Genomic DNA, 16,916 nt, shown 5'->3' with positions numbered 1-16,916 from the left:
GGTTAATCTGATTGGTTTATCGATGATTGTGGATGAGAGACCAATTAATCATATCACATGCTCCTCTCAAAATTAGTTTATAAACTTCACATTTTTTTTGGTGAACTATAACTTTAAGCTTTTCCAGACATGACTGTGGGTAAAAAAATAAGAGGGAAAAATAGGACAGAAATTGTCAAAAAATAAATAAATAAATAAAGCAAGGTAGTACAACACATAATTAAAATTTTCACTCAACAAGCACATTTAAAAAAAAAATAAAAATTATAAAATTGGGGACGTTGTGAATGCTCTAAATTAAAAGAAAGTAAAGATCTGGGGGGAAAGTACTAAATTCTTCCAATCCACAGTGCTTATACTGTATCTCTTGATTTTTCAAACCTCTGTTTTAGGAGTTTGGAAAGCATAAAAGCGCATTAACTGAAGACCACATGTTGTGTGTGTTGTACACATTTTATTATTCCCATAAAAAAACTCTTAAGTGTATTTGACTAACATTACAACCAAAATACTTGTTTTGTTCTGTATTGTATTTAAAATTATTTAAAAAATTACAAACCCAGACAAGAATGACAAGTAATGCATTCATTTTGAGAAGTGTATTTTATCTATTTTATTTTGTTATGTTATGAGTATTTTATGCAATATGTCAATAATTCTTTAATGGATGCCTTTAGTAAAAAATGATACAAATGTATGAAACTGGACTTATTTTAATGTGAAGGTGAAGAAAAACAAATAAACAAAAAAATAATAATGAAATCAAATTAAATGTATTATATTTTTTATTGTTCTAATATTCAAAAACTGTTTTTGTTTTAGACGCATTTAAACATGCAAATTACAACTTTTGTTTTCTCCAATGCTTCAATTGCAACTCTTATTTGATTTGTCACTCTCTGTGTTTTTCTCTTTACCTCTCTAGGCAACGAGGGAGTTGTGTTTAGTCATTCAGTGGAAACGCCACATGTTCGAGCTGAACCATTCCAAGACCTGAAGTAAGGCATGCTTTCTTAATGTATCACATTATCATTCAGTGTGTGATTCACACTGAGAGCTGGGGGTAAAAGAGTTCGAGGATGAGAAAAAAAAAAAGAAAAGCACAATGCACAAAAGGATGGAGGAAAGTCATAAAAACGTGAACTTAATGAACGTCCACTTCTTAATTGTCCATAGAAGCTTTATATCCTCGATATTCAGTGACAAACTGCCCCATTGGCACTCTGTTATGAGAAAGAGGACACAACCTCTTTGACACGCCCCATCCATCACTGGAGAATCGGCCAATCAGATTTATCTAATCTCTTCTGTCTGCATTAGTCGATATCTGATTGGATGTCCAATAGGTCACTAACACATCCTGATGCTTTCCACTTCCCCAAACTCCTACATGATCACTGACGGAAATGATGTAGTGCCATGATGGATGGAGTCACTTTAAGTGTAAGTGCGCAGGTTACTGAGGAGAACCGAGCGCTTTTACCGCCCAGTTTTGCTTTGATGGAGCACTACTGGGTGCTTTCCAATCGCTTATGAAGTCTTGTAATGCAAACGCACCAGGATCAAATCTACTTGCGCCATTAGAAAAGCTGAGGCTATGACTGGGTTAATGGAGGGAGAGTGACATTTTATACAAGACTTTCAGCTTTTAAGTGGGAGTGTTGACCCTTTTAGGTTCCATTTCTCCTTAATGGCAAGCATTACCAGGATTTGAACCATTGAGAGGTCAAGTCTTAGTTGAATGGTCAATTTAACCCCTGCTGGCCAATTTTGTTACCAGCTTTTTGTCTCTTTTTTTAAGCCCCAGTTGCTTGCTCACAGTTACATAAATATTCATCTCAGCCTACTACAGTATAATTGTGATATTATAGCAAACCATAAATATCCACAATAATAAAAAATAAAAAATCAGGTTTGTTAATAAATTAGTAATTTACTGGAAATTAAATGTAAATTAAATATTTAAATTCAATTTTAAAGATTTATCAATTTTCTAAATGTTTTATTTTATATTAGTATTGTATTATTTTTAGATATTTTACTATATTATATAGTTTATTTATTTACAAAAAAACATATTTTTAAATGTTATTTATTTATTATTTATTATTTATTATTTATTTATTTATTGTCGTTAAAATATATTTGAAATATGTAATATATATAAGGGGAGTGAACCGGTTTGGTTCAGTTACGATTATCATGCCATCGATTCAGTTCAATTCGATATCACGGTGCATTGACAATGCTTTCCATAAACAATTTAATATTTTACTTAGCAACACAATCATTTTTGCCATAACATTTACAAATTATAAATTTATTTATATATTATTTGTAATACATTTTTGTCCTTTAATACTGTCAGATATATGTACTGTACCAAGTTCTTAAACGCCCATGAATGATCTCATGCTCAACAGAAAAGGCTGCAATTGGGGGTCAGCATGGCTCTAGCGCTGTAAATGGTGACACAGACATGGATGTTAAACGGTGGCGGTGATCAGCTGATCCATTAAAGACAACAATGCGGTGGAGAAAACTTGCTATGCAGACACGCTCTTGTTTGCATTCACAAGTAACGTTATTGTTGTAACAGCCGAGAGTCAAAGTGGCCACAGAGAGGGAGATAGAAAGTTTAGCTTTCATTGTATCCATAGCTGGGTTTGATGTATTTCCCTGTCAGTGAAAGACTGTTCAGCAAACTCACAAGCAGTGAATTCTGCACAGTTATCTTATCTTTAAGTAGTTGTAGCATTTTAATAAATCACAGTCTCCTCCCTTGCCATAGTAAGCTTCTGCCATATAACGTATATGTGATAAATGACATCTGTACATAATAACCGTTTATAATTGTTACTGAACCGAGACAGATTTGTTCATGTCTGCATCGGGGTTCATCAAAGAAAAAGCATTTTTACACTCCTAACATATATATATATATATATATATATATATATATATATATATATATATATATATATATATATATAAAAGCTAAATCTTATCTTAAAGGGTTAGTTCTGAAAAGAAATAATTAAATACTCAGCAGCAATACCCTTACACCTTCATTCATCGTTCAGAACACACTTGGTAAAATATCTTAGATGACATCCAAGAGCTCTCTTAACCTCCATATCTACCAATGTACAAAGTATCCTTTTAAAATAAGTGTTTTGTGAAGCATTTGATGTGCCAATTGTTTCACTGTACTACATTAAGTAGAGCACCCTGCTTCTCTGTCTACCAAAAAGTCATTGGGCTCTCATAGATTAATGGTCTACAGTCTAAACTGTTTCATAGTTTTAAAATTTGACCAATAAATCTACACTTCTTCCCCCCTCTCTCAGTTCTGCAGTTTAAAATTGAGCTAGACAAAGAGCATTGCTGTAATTTGAGCTCAGTCTGCAGTCTGTTCCACAGCAGAGAGCCGACACTTTGATTGTGAAGTAATGCCATAGCGAGAATCTGCAGATAATCGCCACACTCATCACGACTCCTTCAACGTCTCTCATCTCTTCTGTTGAATTTCTGCTTGTTCTCCTCTGACAGAATCTGGCATCCTTCACCGACCCGTGTGCATTAGCATTCCTTCAACATTTTGCAGGGATTAATACCTTATTACACGCTTTACGTGTTTCACTTCACTCTCGCCCTCATTAATTTGTAAATCGAAAGCAGGAAACATATAAATCAAGTTCACTTTCTTCTAATTATTGTTTTATCGAAGTGAGCTCATTATTACAGGGCTTAACAGTCAAATGAAACGAGTTATGGGCTAGCTTTTTACGTCATCCTTTGACATATGAAACTTCAGTAAACTAATGTTTGTCCAGTTTTTTCACTCTCTCACCACACGCACTCTTTCAGTTTCAGTCTCTGTGTCCTTCTTAGAGTTCAGAATTATGCAGTTAAAGTAAATGGAACATGTAATGACTTAATAGAGTCTATTAAAGGCTAATGTCTTATGATATGGTCTCACCGACAGAGTTCAATTGCATGCTGTTGATACACTTTCACAGCGGGAGTTGATCAGACCACCTTTAAAGTAGGGTTTGAGAGACTTCTGATAAGCTAATATATTTTCCTAAGCTTTTTTGTCTTTATATGTGTAACGAGGTTTTGATGAATTAAAGTTCACACTTTTTAGACGGACACATTTATTGCATGTATTTTGCAGCGACCTCCCTTCAAATTCACTTAACATTTTAGGGAGCGAGAATGAGCTCAAGGGAGGCAAGGAAAGTTGCAGATTCCAACTGTTAAAGGTTCATTAGTAACCACTGTTGAGCCCCCGAGCAGTGAACTTTACTCATGGTTGGTCCAGGTGATTTTTTTTGTCAGTTAAATGGCAAAGTAATGAAATGTAACTTAGTGTTCAGGCAAATGTTAAAGAATGCAGAAAGGCCTTTTCAATTATTTATAAACCCTCTTAAGCGATTCGACACTAATAACAAATGATGCCCGATCTGTGCTAGTTTGAGTGCAATGTCTGGTTAAGTAGTTCAGATTCGCATGATAAATTATTTATGTGTTACTAGTGCTTAATGCATTTTCTTGGTAATGATAATTTGCAAGGATTTTTTCTTTTGTTGCTTTCTTTTGAGGCATAGTTCTTATAAAACTGTAGGATTGAAGGATCTTAGAGGTCATAAGGGATTGTTTATATAAATATATATATATATATATATATATATATATATATATATATATATATATATATATATATATATATATATATATATATATATATATATATATATATACTTTAAATGTGTAACAAGGCTTTGATGAATTAAAGTTCACATTTTTTAGACCTGGGGTGTCCAAACTCGGTCCTGGAGAGCCAGTGTCCTGCAGATTTTAGCTCTAACTTGGCTCAACACACCTGCACGGATGTTTCTAGAAAGCCTAGGAAGGGTTTGATTAGCTTGTCCAGGTGTGTCTGATTGGGGTTGGAACTAAACTTTACAGGACACCGGCAATCCAGGACCAGGCTTGGACACCCCTGTTTTAGATGGACACATTTATTGCATGTATTTTGCAGCGAACCTCCTGTCAAGTTTGTTTAAGAAACTGTTAAAACTGTTATTTATTTATTTTTTCTGATTAGGGCTTCATTGAATTATTATTTGTTTGTTTGTCATATATATTTCAGTACATTTTTAGTAAGATATAATTTGCAACAGTCCAAAGTATGTGGAAATAAACTAAAATCAATGTTGGGGAAAGTTACTTTAGAAAGTAGTGCCGAGCAATATTGTGTTACTCCTCCAAAAAAGTAACTGATTGTGCTATTTAGTTACTTTTTATGGAAAGTAAACCGATATATTACTTTTGGGTTATTTTGCAATAATTTTCCTTTACTGGCTGGTTTGATCTCTTTCATTACTTGCAGGTGTTTTTTTCACTTTTATTTATAGAGAAGCTTTGCATTTAACAACCAGCCATACTGTATAACCTATACTTTAATTTTCCTTTAAAAAATGTAGGAACAAAATTATATAATTATTAACTTTCTGAGCCCAGAGCAATACATGCTGTATTCACAGATTAATGAAAGCATGTAAAGTAATGTGTTTGCTACTTTTGTACATTTTGTGTTTTTATTCGATAAGAAAAAACTGCACATAAACTAATAATAATAATAATAATAATAATATCAAATTGTAATGCATTTTTCTTATACTCAAAGTGCTACAGGCAAAATACTAGAACACAAGGCAAGCAAAACAGCACAACAATAAAAGATGCAATAAAACAATAAAAATATGAACCATAAGAGAGTAATAATAAGTTAAACAAAATGCATCTCTTATTAAATTAAGACAAGATTGACGTAGCTTCTCCTACCACTTTAAATTACGTTTTTACTATTTATATTTGCCGCTATTTAATCAGGAAGGGACAATTTTGCTATCTTTGACTTGTTGGAAGGAAACGATGCTTAATTCGCACTTAACGGCAATCCACTTGTTTTCTGTAATTAATTCGGAACAACAAGAATCCATTGCAAAAATGTAAGTCTCACACCTGCCATTGTTCTGTCTCTGACTGTCTGTAGTGATGATGAGTGATTCGCGAATGAATCGTTTGTTTTGTTGTCGTTTGAATCGTTAACGTGAAACAGTTTGCGTCTTCCATAAATAATGAATTACTTTGTTTTTATCATACCGGATACACCCTCTGACTCGAAACAAGCCAATATCATGAATTATTCAGTAGCTAGAACAGTACACTAACTCATCTGCTGTGAATAAAAGAGACTTGATGATGATGATGATGATGATGATGATGATGATGATGATGATGATGATGATGATGATGATGAGTTTGCGAGCCGTTTGTTACCTCGCAGCACGCTCTCTCATTGAGTGTGTGATTCAACCTGACTAAGGTCATTTTTATTATATTATTATTATTATTATGTTTTATTTTATTTAATATATGATTTAAAAGCCAATTAAGCAAGGTAAAAAGTAACTCGCGTTACAATTTTTTAAAAAGTAACTCAAATAATATTACTTATCTTTAAATGTAATTTGTTAATTTACTCGTTACTTTAAAAAAAGTAATTTTATTACGTAACCTGCCTTACTTATAACACGTTACTCCCAACACGGACTAAAATGATGTACATTATTCTTCATCCATCTATGAAAAAAAGTGTTTTTGTTTCACTATTTGTTAAATCTGACATTTTAAAAAAACTCTGAGTGACAAGTGTAAGGGGTTTATTAGATCACACAGTTCATGTTTCTTCTCCTAAAAATGTGAGATGCATAATAATTACTGCAGTCATTGTTATACACCGCTGTGCTGTTGAATGGAAAAAAAACAAAGAGTTTAGAATGAGATGGGCACAATCTCCAGACGTTCATCCAGTGCATGTTTACGTAGGACAAAAACAATTAAAAGGAGCTTACTATAAAATCTCCGACAGAGCTTTATGACTGGCCCATAACAGACTTCATCAGCACATTCTTCCATTGTACATGATTAATCCTTAGGATAAAACCAGTAATTTAATCATAATACCTCATAAAACATTTGTATGTACTTCTGTATGAATGCATTTCTAAAGAATATATTTTATTTCTAAATAAATAAAAAAAAAAAAAAATGGGACTCTGACTTGCGTTTTCAGGTTGTACTTGGACACAATATTTTATTCTTAAGGGGTTCAAGCGCGAATCACTAAAACCCTATTGTTTTTCGTTGAGATTATTATTATTATTATTATTATTATTATTATTATTATTATTATTATTATTATTATTATTATTATTATGCCCTAGTTGGTATTGTAAACCAAACCGTAAGTCCAAGAAAGCTGAAACTTATGTGTGAATACTCCAGTACACTACATCCTTGCCAAAGAAATTTGCCAAATCAGCCCATATAGGCCCATCATTTCAGACATTTTGGCCACCATTCTTAGACCGTTTATCATGTAAATCTTTACATGTTTGAATCCTTGGGTCAAAACCATAGACTGTAAAATATATGGACTTAGTGTCCGTGACGTCACCCATAGGTTTCTGAAGAGCGCAAAAGAAACCACAAGTAGGCGCGGCCAACCGTCGTCATTTTGGTCGTGCGTCATCACACCCACAACGGGATACCAAACAAGGGAAAAGAGGCGGAGAGTGAGCAGAGCTACAGCCACCGCTGGCATTTTGCTTGGACCTGGTTCAGACACACTTTACTTTGGGAGAACGCTTAATACTTTATCACCTGTGACTCGTTTGTATTCTGACCACGTGTGCTTGGTTGTATACTATATCAATAAAGTGTTTAGTCTTTTAAAAACACTGCTGTAATACATTGAGCCACTAAACACTGTTCTTATGACATTTTTCAACAGGAGGAAAACGTGAATTACTTCCAAACACTTCAGATATAGTCTGTGATAGTTAATGTAAGACTATTGATGAAATCCAGCACAACACTGTATGACAACGCTTCAGATGACTGTTCTAGAGCCTACAGCTAATCAATTCGTCAGATTCTGGAGTGCATTACAGCTCTAAATATAAATATAAATGGTATATATGATATAATGATATAAAGGATCTTAAATAAAACAAATACATGTATAGAGATGGTATATAAGTATATAACTTTACTCACATGGGAAACGGAGGCCACGTGAATGGTTTGTGAGCACAATTTAATGCACTCAGCATGCCATGCCATCTAATAATTGTAGGAAAAAAGTCCAAAAGGCAGTTGACTGTGTAAAGCTACATAAAACAACACAGAAATAGATAAATATGCCGAGTTCAGTAGTTAATCAGTCAGCTGAGGTGACGTGACGGCCACCAATGAGACCTAGCTGTCACTCAAGTGGCCAAGCCCTTAATTATGCAAACTCAATATAACTTAAAATAAAGTTAACGGATGAGTTATAAAAAAATTCATCCCCCTCACAGTTATCATGAAGGGTAATATTAGCTGTATTAACCAAAATCTTTTTTTGTACCAGGCTGTAAACATCTTTTTTTCCGTTTTGGAGCCAGGAGCGGCCAGGACTAGCGGAATTTCAGATGAATTGCAGTTTTAGTTACTTCCATATTGGCTTCCTGAGGGAGAGCGGGAGGTTGCCGCTTGGTCAAAACCCGTGGACTTTGGCCACATGGTGGTGCTATAAAGTTCAAAAACCATAAAAAAAAGAACCCAACCTTACAACTGATGGTCCAATCAGCTTGAAAGTTGACATGCAGTGTCATTGTTAAATTTGTCATGGCATACTATAAGGACACTGGCATATCTCAGAAAACATGGCCAATTACCATTTTATCCACTAGATGGATCAACTTTAAATTTGGCATATTTTTTTCTTTGCTTTTTTTTTAACACATTATGTAAAACGCGAATGTGTTTTTAATGGATTTTTTATCAACGGGCCCTAATTAAAAACACAAGCCACAAGACCTGTAACTCATACGAAACATCATGCTAAATTGAAAGCATGAGGCCTCATTCAAACTACATGAGACTCGCAGCACAAAGCAACAAGCACCTGTTCATTTCAACTGGAAGCGACCAACTTCCGGGGACATCCATCTACGTGAGTGAGAGTGACTGTTAGCGACCAGGCGGGTGTGTCGAGCAATGCAACAAAGTTGAGAATCCTTCAACTTTATGCAAATGAACAGTGACTTTCTTGAGTTAATAGGAGCACTGGTACAGCTAACGTGATCCTTTGTCAGCTCACTCAGTGACCAGTTGTATTTGTGCTGTACCTGCATATACTGTACCTACACAGACCTGCGTTTGAAGCAGGTCGCCATCTAGAACGACAGACAGCTACAAAGTCGCTGCTAGTCTAAATGAGGCATAACATAGCTGGTGTTTAGGCTGATTTGGCACTGATTTTGTTATCTTTTTTACTGTCACAGACTTTGCTTTTATAAATAAATGTTCATTTAAAAGAAAGATGCACATTTAAGCTTACTGAATCTGCTCTTAATAATAAAGGATCCATGCTGACCTATCATCATGCTTAAAACAAAGAATTAGAATTCATAAAGGGGTGATCAGGTGTAGGTCGGTTGTGGATAAAATACATATCTATCTATATATATCGGATAAAATTATATGTGCTGGTAGGTGGCGGGTGGATGATTAATATGTGAAGCTGCAGATTTAAGTGATATTTCTGCTGATGTGCAAACATATCCACATAACTATGATCAGATGCTTTCATAACTGTTGTTTTCTATGGTGGCCAAGAGAGCTCAAACACACTGCCAAGGTAAACACATGCAGTTTAAAAAAATACACTAACTAACATTAGTTAGTTTACTCTTAGTGCTGGCTTTTGCTCTGAAACTCAGCAAAATGACTGATACTTGTTCAACTATTCATAACAGGGCCATCTTTTGTTTCTGTATTCTTTCATTAAAATTTCACAGTGTCATCTCATTTGAAAACAATAAGAAAGACGCTCCGCATTGATGTGCCACAGATCTTATGTAATCCTGCACCCTGTTTTATTTTCTTTGTAATGGTGAGATGCTAGTCTGAGTTCTGACAAATATCTGACAAGCGAGGCTTGAATGAGCTGAATTAGTGAAACAGTGGATGCATCTCTCGTCATTCCTTTTTTGTTTTACTTCTAAGATTATTCAGTTGTTCTCCATTAATTATTTAAAGGAACTGCTCACACGGAACGACTCAACAGAAAGCGACTGACAGAATTTTCAGCATATTTAACTTTAATTAAATCTGTGTGCTGCTGTTTTAACGGTGCAGTCTAATATATGTTTTAATTAGGCCTGTCGATTGATTATTTTTTAATCAATTTAATTGAGTGACGTAGTGATTAATTAATCTAATTAAACACTAAATTAATTGCATTTTAAATGTGATAGAAAAATTACCCTCATTTTGTTTTGTTGTGTTCGGTTTAAATGATCACTTTATAATTTATCACACATAAACTGTTATAGTGTAAAACATTTAGTGGACTTTTATTTTAAAAAAGTAAACAAACCTGTTGTCTTAAGTGACAAATTGGCCTAACTTACAGTACTTGCCTTGCAACTTGTAAGCTGACTTAAATTATTTTGTAGAATTATATACATACGGGTAGTTAATGAATTTAAGACAATGGTTTTACTCATTTAACTAAAATGAACATATTTCTTTCTTTCTTTCTTTCTTTCTTTCTTTCTTTCTTTCTTTCTTTCTTTCTTTCATCTAGAACAGGGGTGCCCAAATTTTTTCTTATGATGGGCCAAAAACCAAACTTGATGGAGAGTTGTGGGATGAAGGTTTTCTATATTATATAATAATATTGAAAAATAACTAGAAAAGTTATTGCATTGCTTTTTATTAACTAATATAGCATTTTTCTTTTTTACATTTTACAATTAACTTATTACAGTGAAACAAAAACAATCAAATTTATAACAAAATGGAGTTAAACTTCTTTGCCTTGATTTGCTCAGTGATGTCTTCTTCATAGTCCTCTATCCATCGACTGACATTATTTACAAAATAAAAAATCTGATTTATTATTATTTATTATTAACATTTAATTAAAAGATTTACCTTCGGTTTGCTTTTTTTTTTTTTTGTACTTCAGCAATAAAACAAGCAAACAAAAAATGTTACGTCAAATTAGAAATGACAATCTTTTTTAAAGGCATTCGCCTCAACCTTCTCCATCCTTCTCCTTCTCTTCTCAGATGGGATAGTGGGCCAAATCAAAGGTTCCAATGGGCCAACTTTGTCCCGCGGGCCCTACTTTGGTCATCTCTGATCTAGAAAAACTGCCAATTAGCTAGACAATCAACACAAAGGTCGCTGTATATCATATGTTTGGGGGGGCAAAACAGATCATATTACAGCTAAAATGTGACAGAATATTAATTTATTATTTATTAAATTGTTGTAAAAAAACAATATGGCATTTCATTCATATGTCAAGCACTTGTGATATTTTTTCTTGCATGATACAGTTGAACTTTTCTATCTAATACAAATATAAGATAATAATAAAAAAAAAAAACTAAATAAATGGGACATTTTGACCTAAAACCTTGAATTTTAGTGTTCTATAACTGTATTTTAAATTATTTTTAAGCAAAGATTTTACTTAATTATTTAAGTAAAGTAAACATATTTTCTTTCTTTCTTTCTTTCTTTCTTTCTTTCTTTCTTTCTTTCTTTCTTTCTTTCTTTCTTTCTTTCTTTCTTTCTTTCTTTCTTTCTTTCTGTTCAGATGTTGCATCTAAACTGCTAATTAGCTACACAACCAACACACAGATGGTTGTAGATATTATTTCCTTGGTAAACACAACATTACATCTAAAACGTGACATAATAAGGTGACAGTGGTGCAGTAGGTAGAGCTGTCGCCTCACAGCAAGAAGGTCGCTGATTCGAGCCTCGGCTGGGTCGGTTGGCGTTTCTGTGTGGAGTTTGCAGGTTCTCCCTGCGTTCGCGTGGGTTTCCTTCGGGTGCTCCGATTTCTCCCACAGTCCAAAGACATGCAGTACAGGTGAATTGGGTAGCTAAATTATCCGTAGTGTACGTGTGTGAATGTGACTGTGTGTGGATGTTTCCTAGAGGTGGGTTGAGGCTGGAAGGGCATCCACTGCGTAAAACATGTGCTAGATAAGTTTGCGGTTCATTCCGCTGTGGCAACCCCAGATTAATAAAGGAACTAAGCCAAAAATAAAAAGAATGAACAAAAGAATGTGACATAATATTTTTTTTTTATTATTTGTTGAATTGTTGTATAAAATAAATATAACATTTGCACTCATGATTCAAGACAAAAAGCATTTGTGACATGTTTGATAATTTTGTGATATTTCATATGATACACATACAAATATGAGATAACAAAAAATAAAAATAGTAATAAATGGGACAGCTTGCCCTAAAATCTTTCTCAAAAATATAAATTCTTGGGTTATAAAACTGCATTATATAGACTTTATCTGATGTGACCTGTTGTGCTACAACATGTTCATCAACAGTTAACTCTTAAGATTACTTAATTGCACAATATATTTACACAGGAATAATAGTTAATGGGGTATATGTACACAGACTTATAATTTTAAGCCACGATTTAATAAAATCACTACATTTAAGGTTGATTTCTTTAAAAATCAGCGATATTCACTGCCTGATAGATTTACAATATGAGTGGGTCTCAGACCAGACAAGAAGCACTGCACCCCACTGTCTTTAAAATATGAATTTTATTTTACCCCAGTATTTTCAATACTGTTTCTGCACTCGTCTGCTGATACTGACACAGTCTTTGCTCTCCTTTTACCATTGAACAACTAAATGAATGCTTAAGTCTATTGAACTAAATGTGTTTTAATGACCCTGCAACATCGATGGTGTAAAAAGAACCATATGAAATTGAAAATAGTCACTTAAAGCTTTCACAGGAAGTTTATAATTGGCTAAAAAAAACACTATACCCCATTAAATTAAAACATATAAACCACAGTTTTAATATTTACAGTCATCACTAAATTGAGTAAACCACAATTAACCCTGGCTTATTTCATACTAATACATCATTTTGTAAATTTCTATCATTTGATTAGCATCCAAATCACTGAAAACAGTGCAACAGTGATGCGATAAAACAAAAGTTTTGATTGCAAATCATCAAAAAAATGGCTCTACATTCCTGGAACTTTCTTTCAATCAGCAGCTTCTGGCTTTCCATCTTTTACTCTCTTTGGCACAAATCTGGTAATTTGCCTTCATTTGTTTAGTTCGATGTTCCCCTCTCTGTGCTGAGGTTTGAACTTGCCTCGGGCTCTCATTAATTAAACAGCAAATCTCCGACAAAGAAACATTACCACCATTTCAGACAGCTTGGATGGCCTCCATTTTCCAAGCACCACCTCTCTAGTCTTCTTTTTCAGACCTTTGTGCAGTCACTGTCAGTCCAGTTGGTGGAGTTTGAAGGCTGTGGACCAAGTTTAAATAGACTGTAATAGCCTTGCTGTTGTTTTCCGCCTCTCCTGCACAACAGTAGGGCTTGGTTGTGCTGCTAATAGGCGAAAGTGAAGGGTGGCGAGGGTGAGAGAGCAACACATACGCCATTAGCGATCAGTTAACTCTGCCAGCTAATGCAGGGCATAATACGATGAGAATTGATCCAACTGCCCTAGAGCTGATGAGAGAGATTGGGAGTTTTGCTCCCTGTTCCTCAATGTTGCGTTTTTTATTCTTTTTTTTTTTTTCAATACAGAAACACCTTTTATTCCACCAAGAGCTGTGGCATTTACTTTTAAATTGATTTAGGAGCTGTTTTTCATTAATTTGATTTTTGGTTTGGACAAATTATTCTATTACCAATCATACTCAATTAAAAGGCAGATGCGCAAAATTGACTAGCCATTAGTATGCATTGTTATCTGTCTGTCTGTATCCATAAATATCTGTCTGTCGGTCTGTCAAAGCAATCTATGACTTCTAAAGTGTGATGTTTGTTTCTGGGATGGATTTCATTTGTTTGATCTATGTAACAATGCATTCTTCAGACAAATATTGTCTACACCCAATCAAAAAAGTGAATTGAAAGTCAGAATAAATAGCTGTCACTTATTTTGTTTAGAAGCTATCCAACTCGAAATCTGATTTCAAATGGAAGAAGTCATTTTGTTGTAGGATTGATGTCATTTGTTGCTTAACATGCCTAATAAACATTTTTTTGTTTTGTTATAAATGTTATACACAATCAAAATGGAGATTTATGAAAATGACTACACATATAGAGTATTATTTATTTAGCTATTTAGTCTATGTTTATGTAACGGAGGCCAGCCAGTAGGTGCTGTGCAGGTAAACCTCACTCCTCTGACCTCTAAAGGTGCTCTAGCGACGGATGCGAGGGACCTTGGTCTTTAGCCTCCTAGTTAGAGCAACCGATTCCCATGCGGAAGGTCGCTGGTTCGATCCCAGCTCGGAGCGGGTTGGGTGGTATAGGACCGGCGGGGCTACATTGGTGCCATGACCCAGATGGAAGTGAGGTTTAGGGGGGTGAGTGTAACGGAGGCATGCCAGTAGGTGCTGTGCAGGTAAACCAGCTTGGAGCGGGGTTGGGTGGCGTTGGACCTGTGGGGTTACATTTACATGACAATGCTGTAGCCAAAGATGATACAGTTTTCACATTTACATAACAATGTTTTCAAAATAAGTGTTTATACATCTGCAAAAACAGCCAAGCATGCTATATTATGTTCAATATGCCAGGCCAGTATTTGGTGCTGCCGTTTTGTTGGAAATCAATACCTTTAAAGAGGTGGTCCACAGTGAATTTTTAAGGCTTGGTTGTGTTTATAAGATGCAAAGCAATGTTTGCTCATGCTTCTCTTTTAGAAAAATCACATTATTTTTCTGAACTTATATAGTTACTTTGATTATATACAACTACTCAGCTAACATAAAAACGACTGTCATATGTCCTAGTTCCTCCGAAAGTCTACCCTCAAGAGGCTCTGATCATAATGTGCTGTGTTCACACCCCTACAAGCCCCTCTTTTGCACTGTGTAAACAGTCGAGCAGCTGTTAGCAGCATTAGCACACTAGTTCAGAGCACACAGCTGAACCTCATGTCTGCTCTTTAAAATATAGTTTGACAATTGTTTTTCACACATATTTGGAATAAGCAGAATGTATCTTTGCGAGTTTGTTATTTGTGATGTAGAACGTATGGAAAGAGAGACACTGCAAAGCTGCTGAAGACTGTCTGTGTTTACTGTGGGTTTGACTGATAAATATGAATTTGTAGCTAAATTGTTAGCGATGCCAAACAGCATTTTCCATTGTTTACATCCTTGTTTACTCCTCACTACAACATACCAATAACACAAGAAACTGTGCATGTAGTTGATCAATTTTAACAAGTAAAAATGCTTTCAGGTTGTGCACACAATCCACAGCTTCGTCTGTTGGAGGAGTTTAAATTTCATCCAGCACTGAACTGGGAGAAATTCTAGAAGCTGTCCTTTGTCAAATGCTAGCTATATATTTAGTAAAATTTTCTGGAACATAATTAAAATTAAACTGTAAACACTTCTCTCTTGTGCCGTGTCCTTTGGAAGCTCAAATACAGAAACAGAATGAGCTCTGTGGAAATAGCAGCATTCGGACGCCATTTTAGCTTTTTCTGCTTTAACATTACAATGCCGGAAGACCTTGTGATCTCACTAGCACAAATGTATTTTTTTGTAGTCCCCAAACTTTGTTCGCTGTAGGCTTTGCTAAGCTAACTCTGTAAAAGCCAATGTCTCTCTTTGCATTGAACTTTGAGTGTCTTACATTCAGAGAAATTGTTGTTTATGTTCACACAGCTACTTTACACATCAACTAAAGTTTAAAATATGATATCCTAGTGGACCACCCCTTTAAGGAAGTCAGTGGCTTGACTTGTATGTGGAATTTGTCATCTGTGCAAGATGTGCCATTGCATCTCCGCTGCTGGTTGCAATGTGAAGTGAATCCACACTGTGCTGATGAAGCAACAACCCCACTACTACTTACTCTGCCAATATTGTGTGTTTGCTTGCACTAAACATTAATTGCCTAACATGTGTATAAATGATATTATCGCTTTATGCCCTTGTTTTTAGCTGTTTTATGGACATGACAATGGCAGCACTTCCACGTTGTAACCCGTTTTTAGACGTGTGTAATTTAATTTGTTCATTCATTTTCTTTCGGCTTAGTCCCTATATTCATCATGGGTCACCATAGCTGAATGAACAGCCAACTTATCCAGTATATGTTTTTGTCACAGCGGATGCCCTGTAAAACATATGCTGGATAAGTTGGTGGTTCATTCCAAGGTGGTGACCCTAGATGAATAAAAGGACTAAGCTGAAAAGAAAATGAATAAATGCCCTTCTTGCTGCAACCCAGTACTGGGAAACACCCATACACTCCCATATACACACACTTATACACAACGGCCAATTTAGTTTATTGAATTTCACCTATACCACATGTCTTTGGACTGAGGGGGAAACTGGAGCACCCGGAGGAAACCCACACAAACACAGAGAGAACATGCAAACTCCACACAGAAATGCCAACAGAGCCAGCCGGGATTTGAACCAGCGACCTTTTTGCTGTGAGGCAACACTTGCTGTGAATTTCAGTCCCAAAAATTCTGTTTAAAAAGATTTTGTTTTTGGCTGAAAACATTGTGTATAAGGCCCCTTAATTTGCTTTAAATCTAGTCTCTTCTAAAGTGTTACTTCAGCATAAAAACTCAAATGCTTAAACTCTGTTTTTTCAGCATACGCTGTATATTTATTTATTATTTTGTAAAAAAGCTGTTCTGGACAAGCTTTTCTCCGATTTTTTTCATTTTACTTTATTTCCTAACAAGCAAACACACAGCTTTTTTTTTTTTTTTGAA

General features: G+C 34.9%; 1 protein-coding gene across 6 annotated transcripts in view; it reads left to right on the top strand.

Annotated features, from left to right (window-relative positions):
- Window positions 1-16,916, top strand: part of sgcz (sarcoglycan zeta) — a 503,764-nt gene that overhangs the window by 401,905 nt on the left and 84,943 nt on the right. For all 6 annotated transcript variants that reach the window (XM_087237039.1, XM_087237041.1, XM_087237040.1 and 3 more), the window contains exon 6: window positions 926-998. In XM_087237039.1, the coding sequence (XP_087093165.1) occupies window positions 926-998 (73 nt within the window). The remainder of the gene's footprint in view (window positions 1-925; window positions 999-16,916) is intronic.

This window comes from Danio rerio, chromosome 1 (genome assembly GCF_052040795.2).
Source record: "Danio rerio strain M-AB ecotype USA chromosome 1, GRCz13ab, whole genome shotgun sequence".
Classification (NCBI taxonomy): Eukaryota; Metazoa; Chordata; class Actinopteri; order Cypriniformes; family Danionidae; genus Danio; species Danio rerio.
Note: the sequence above shows the minus strand (reverse complement) of the source record. Positions and strands in the feature narration are given on the sequence as shown.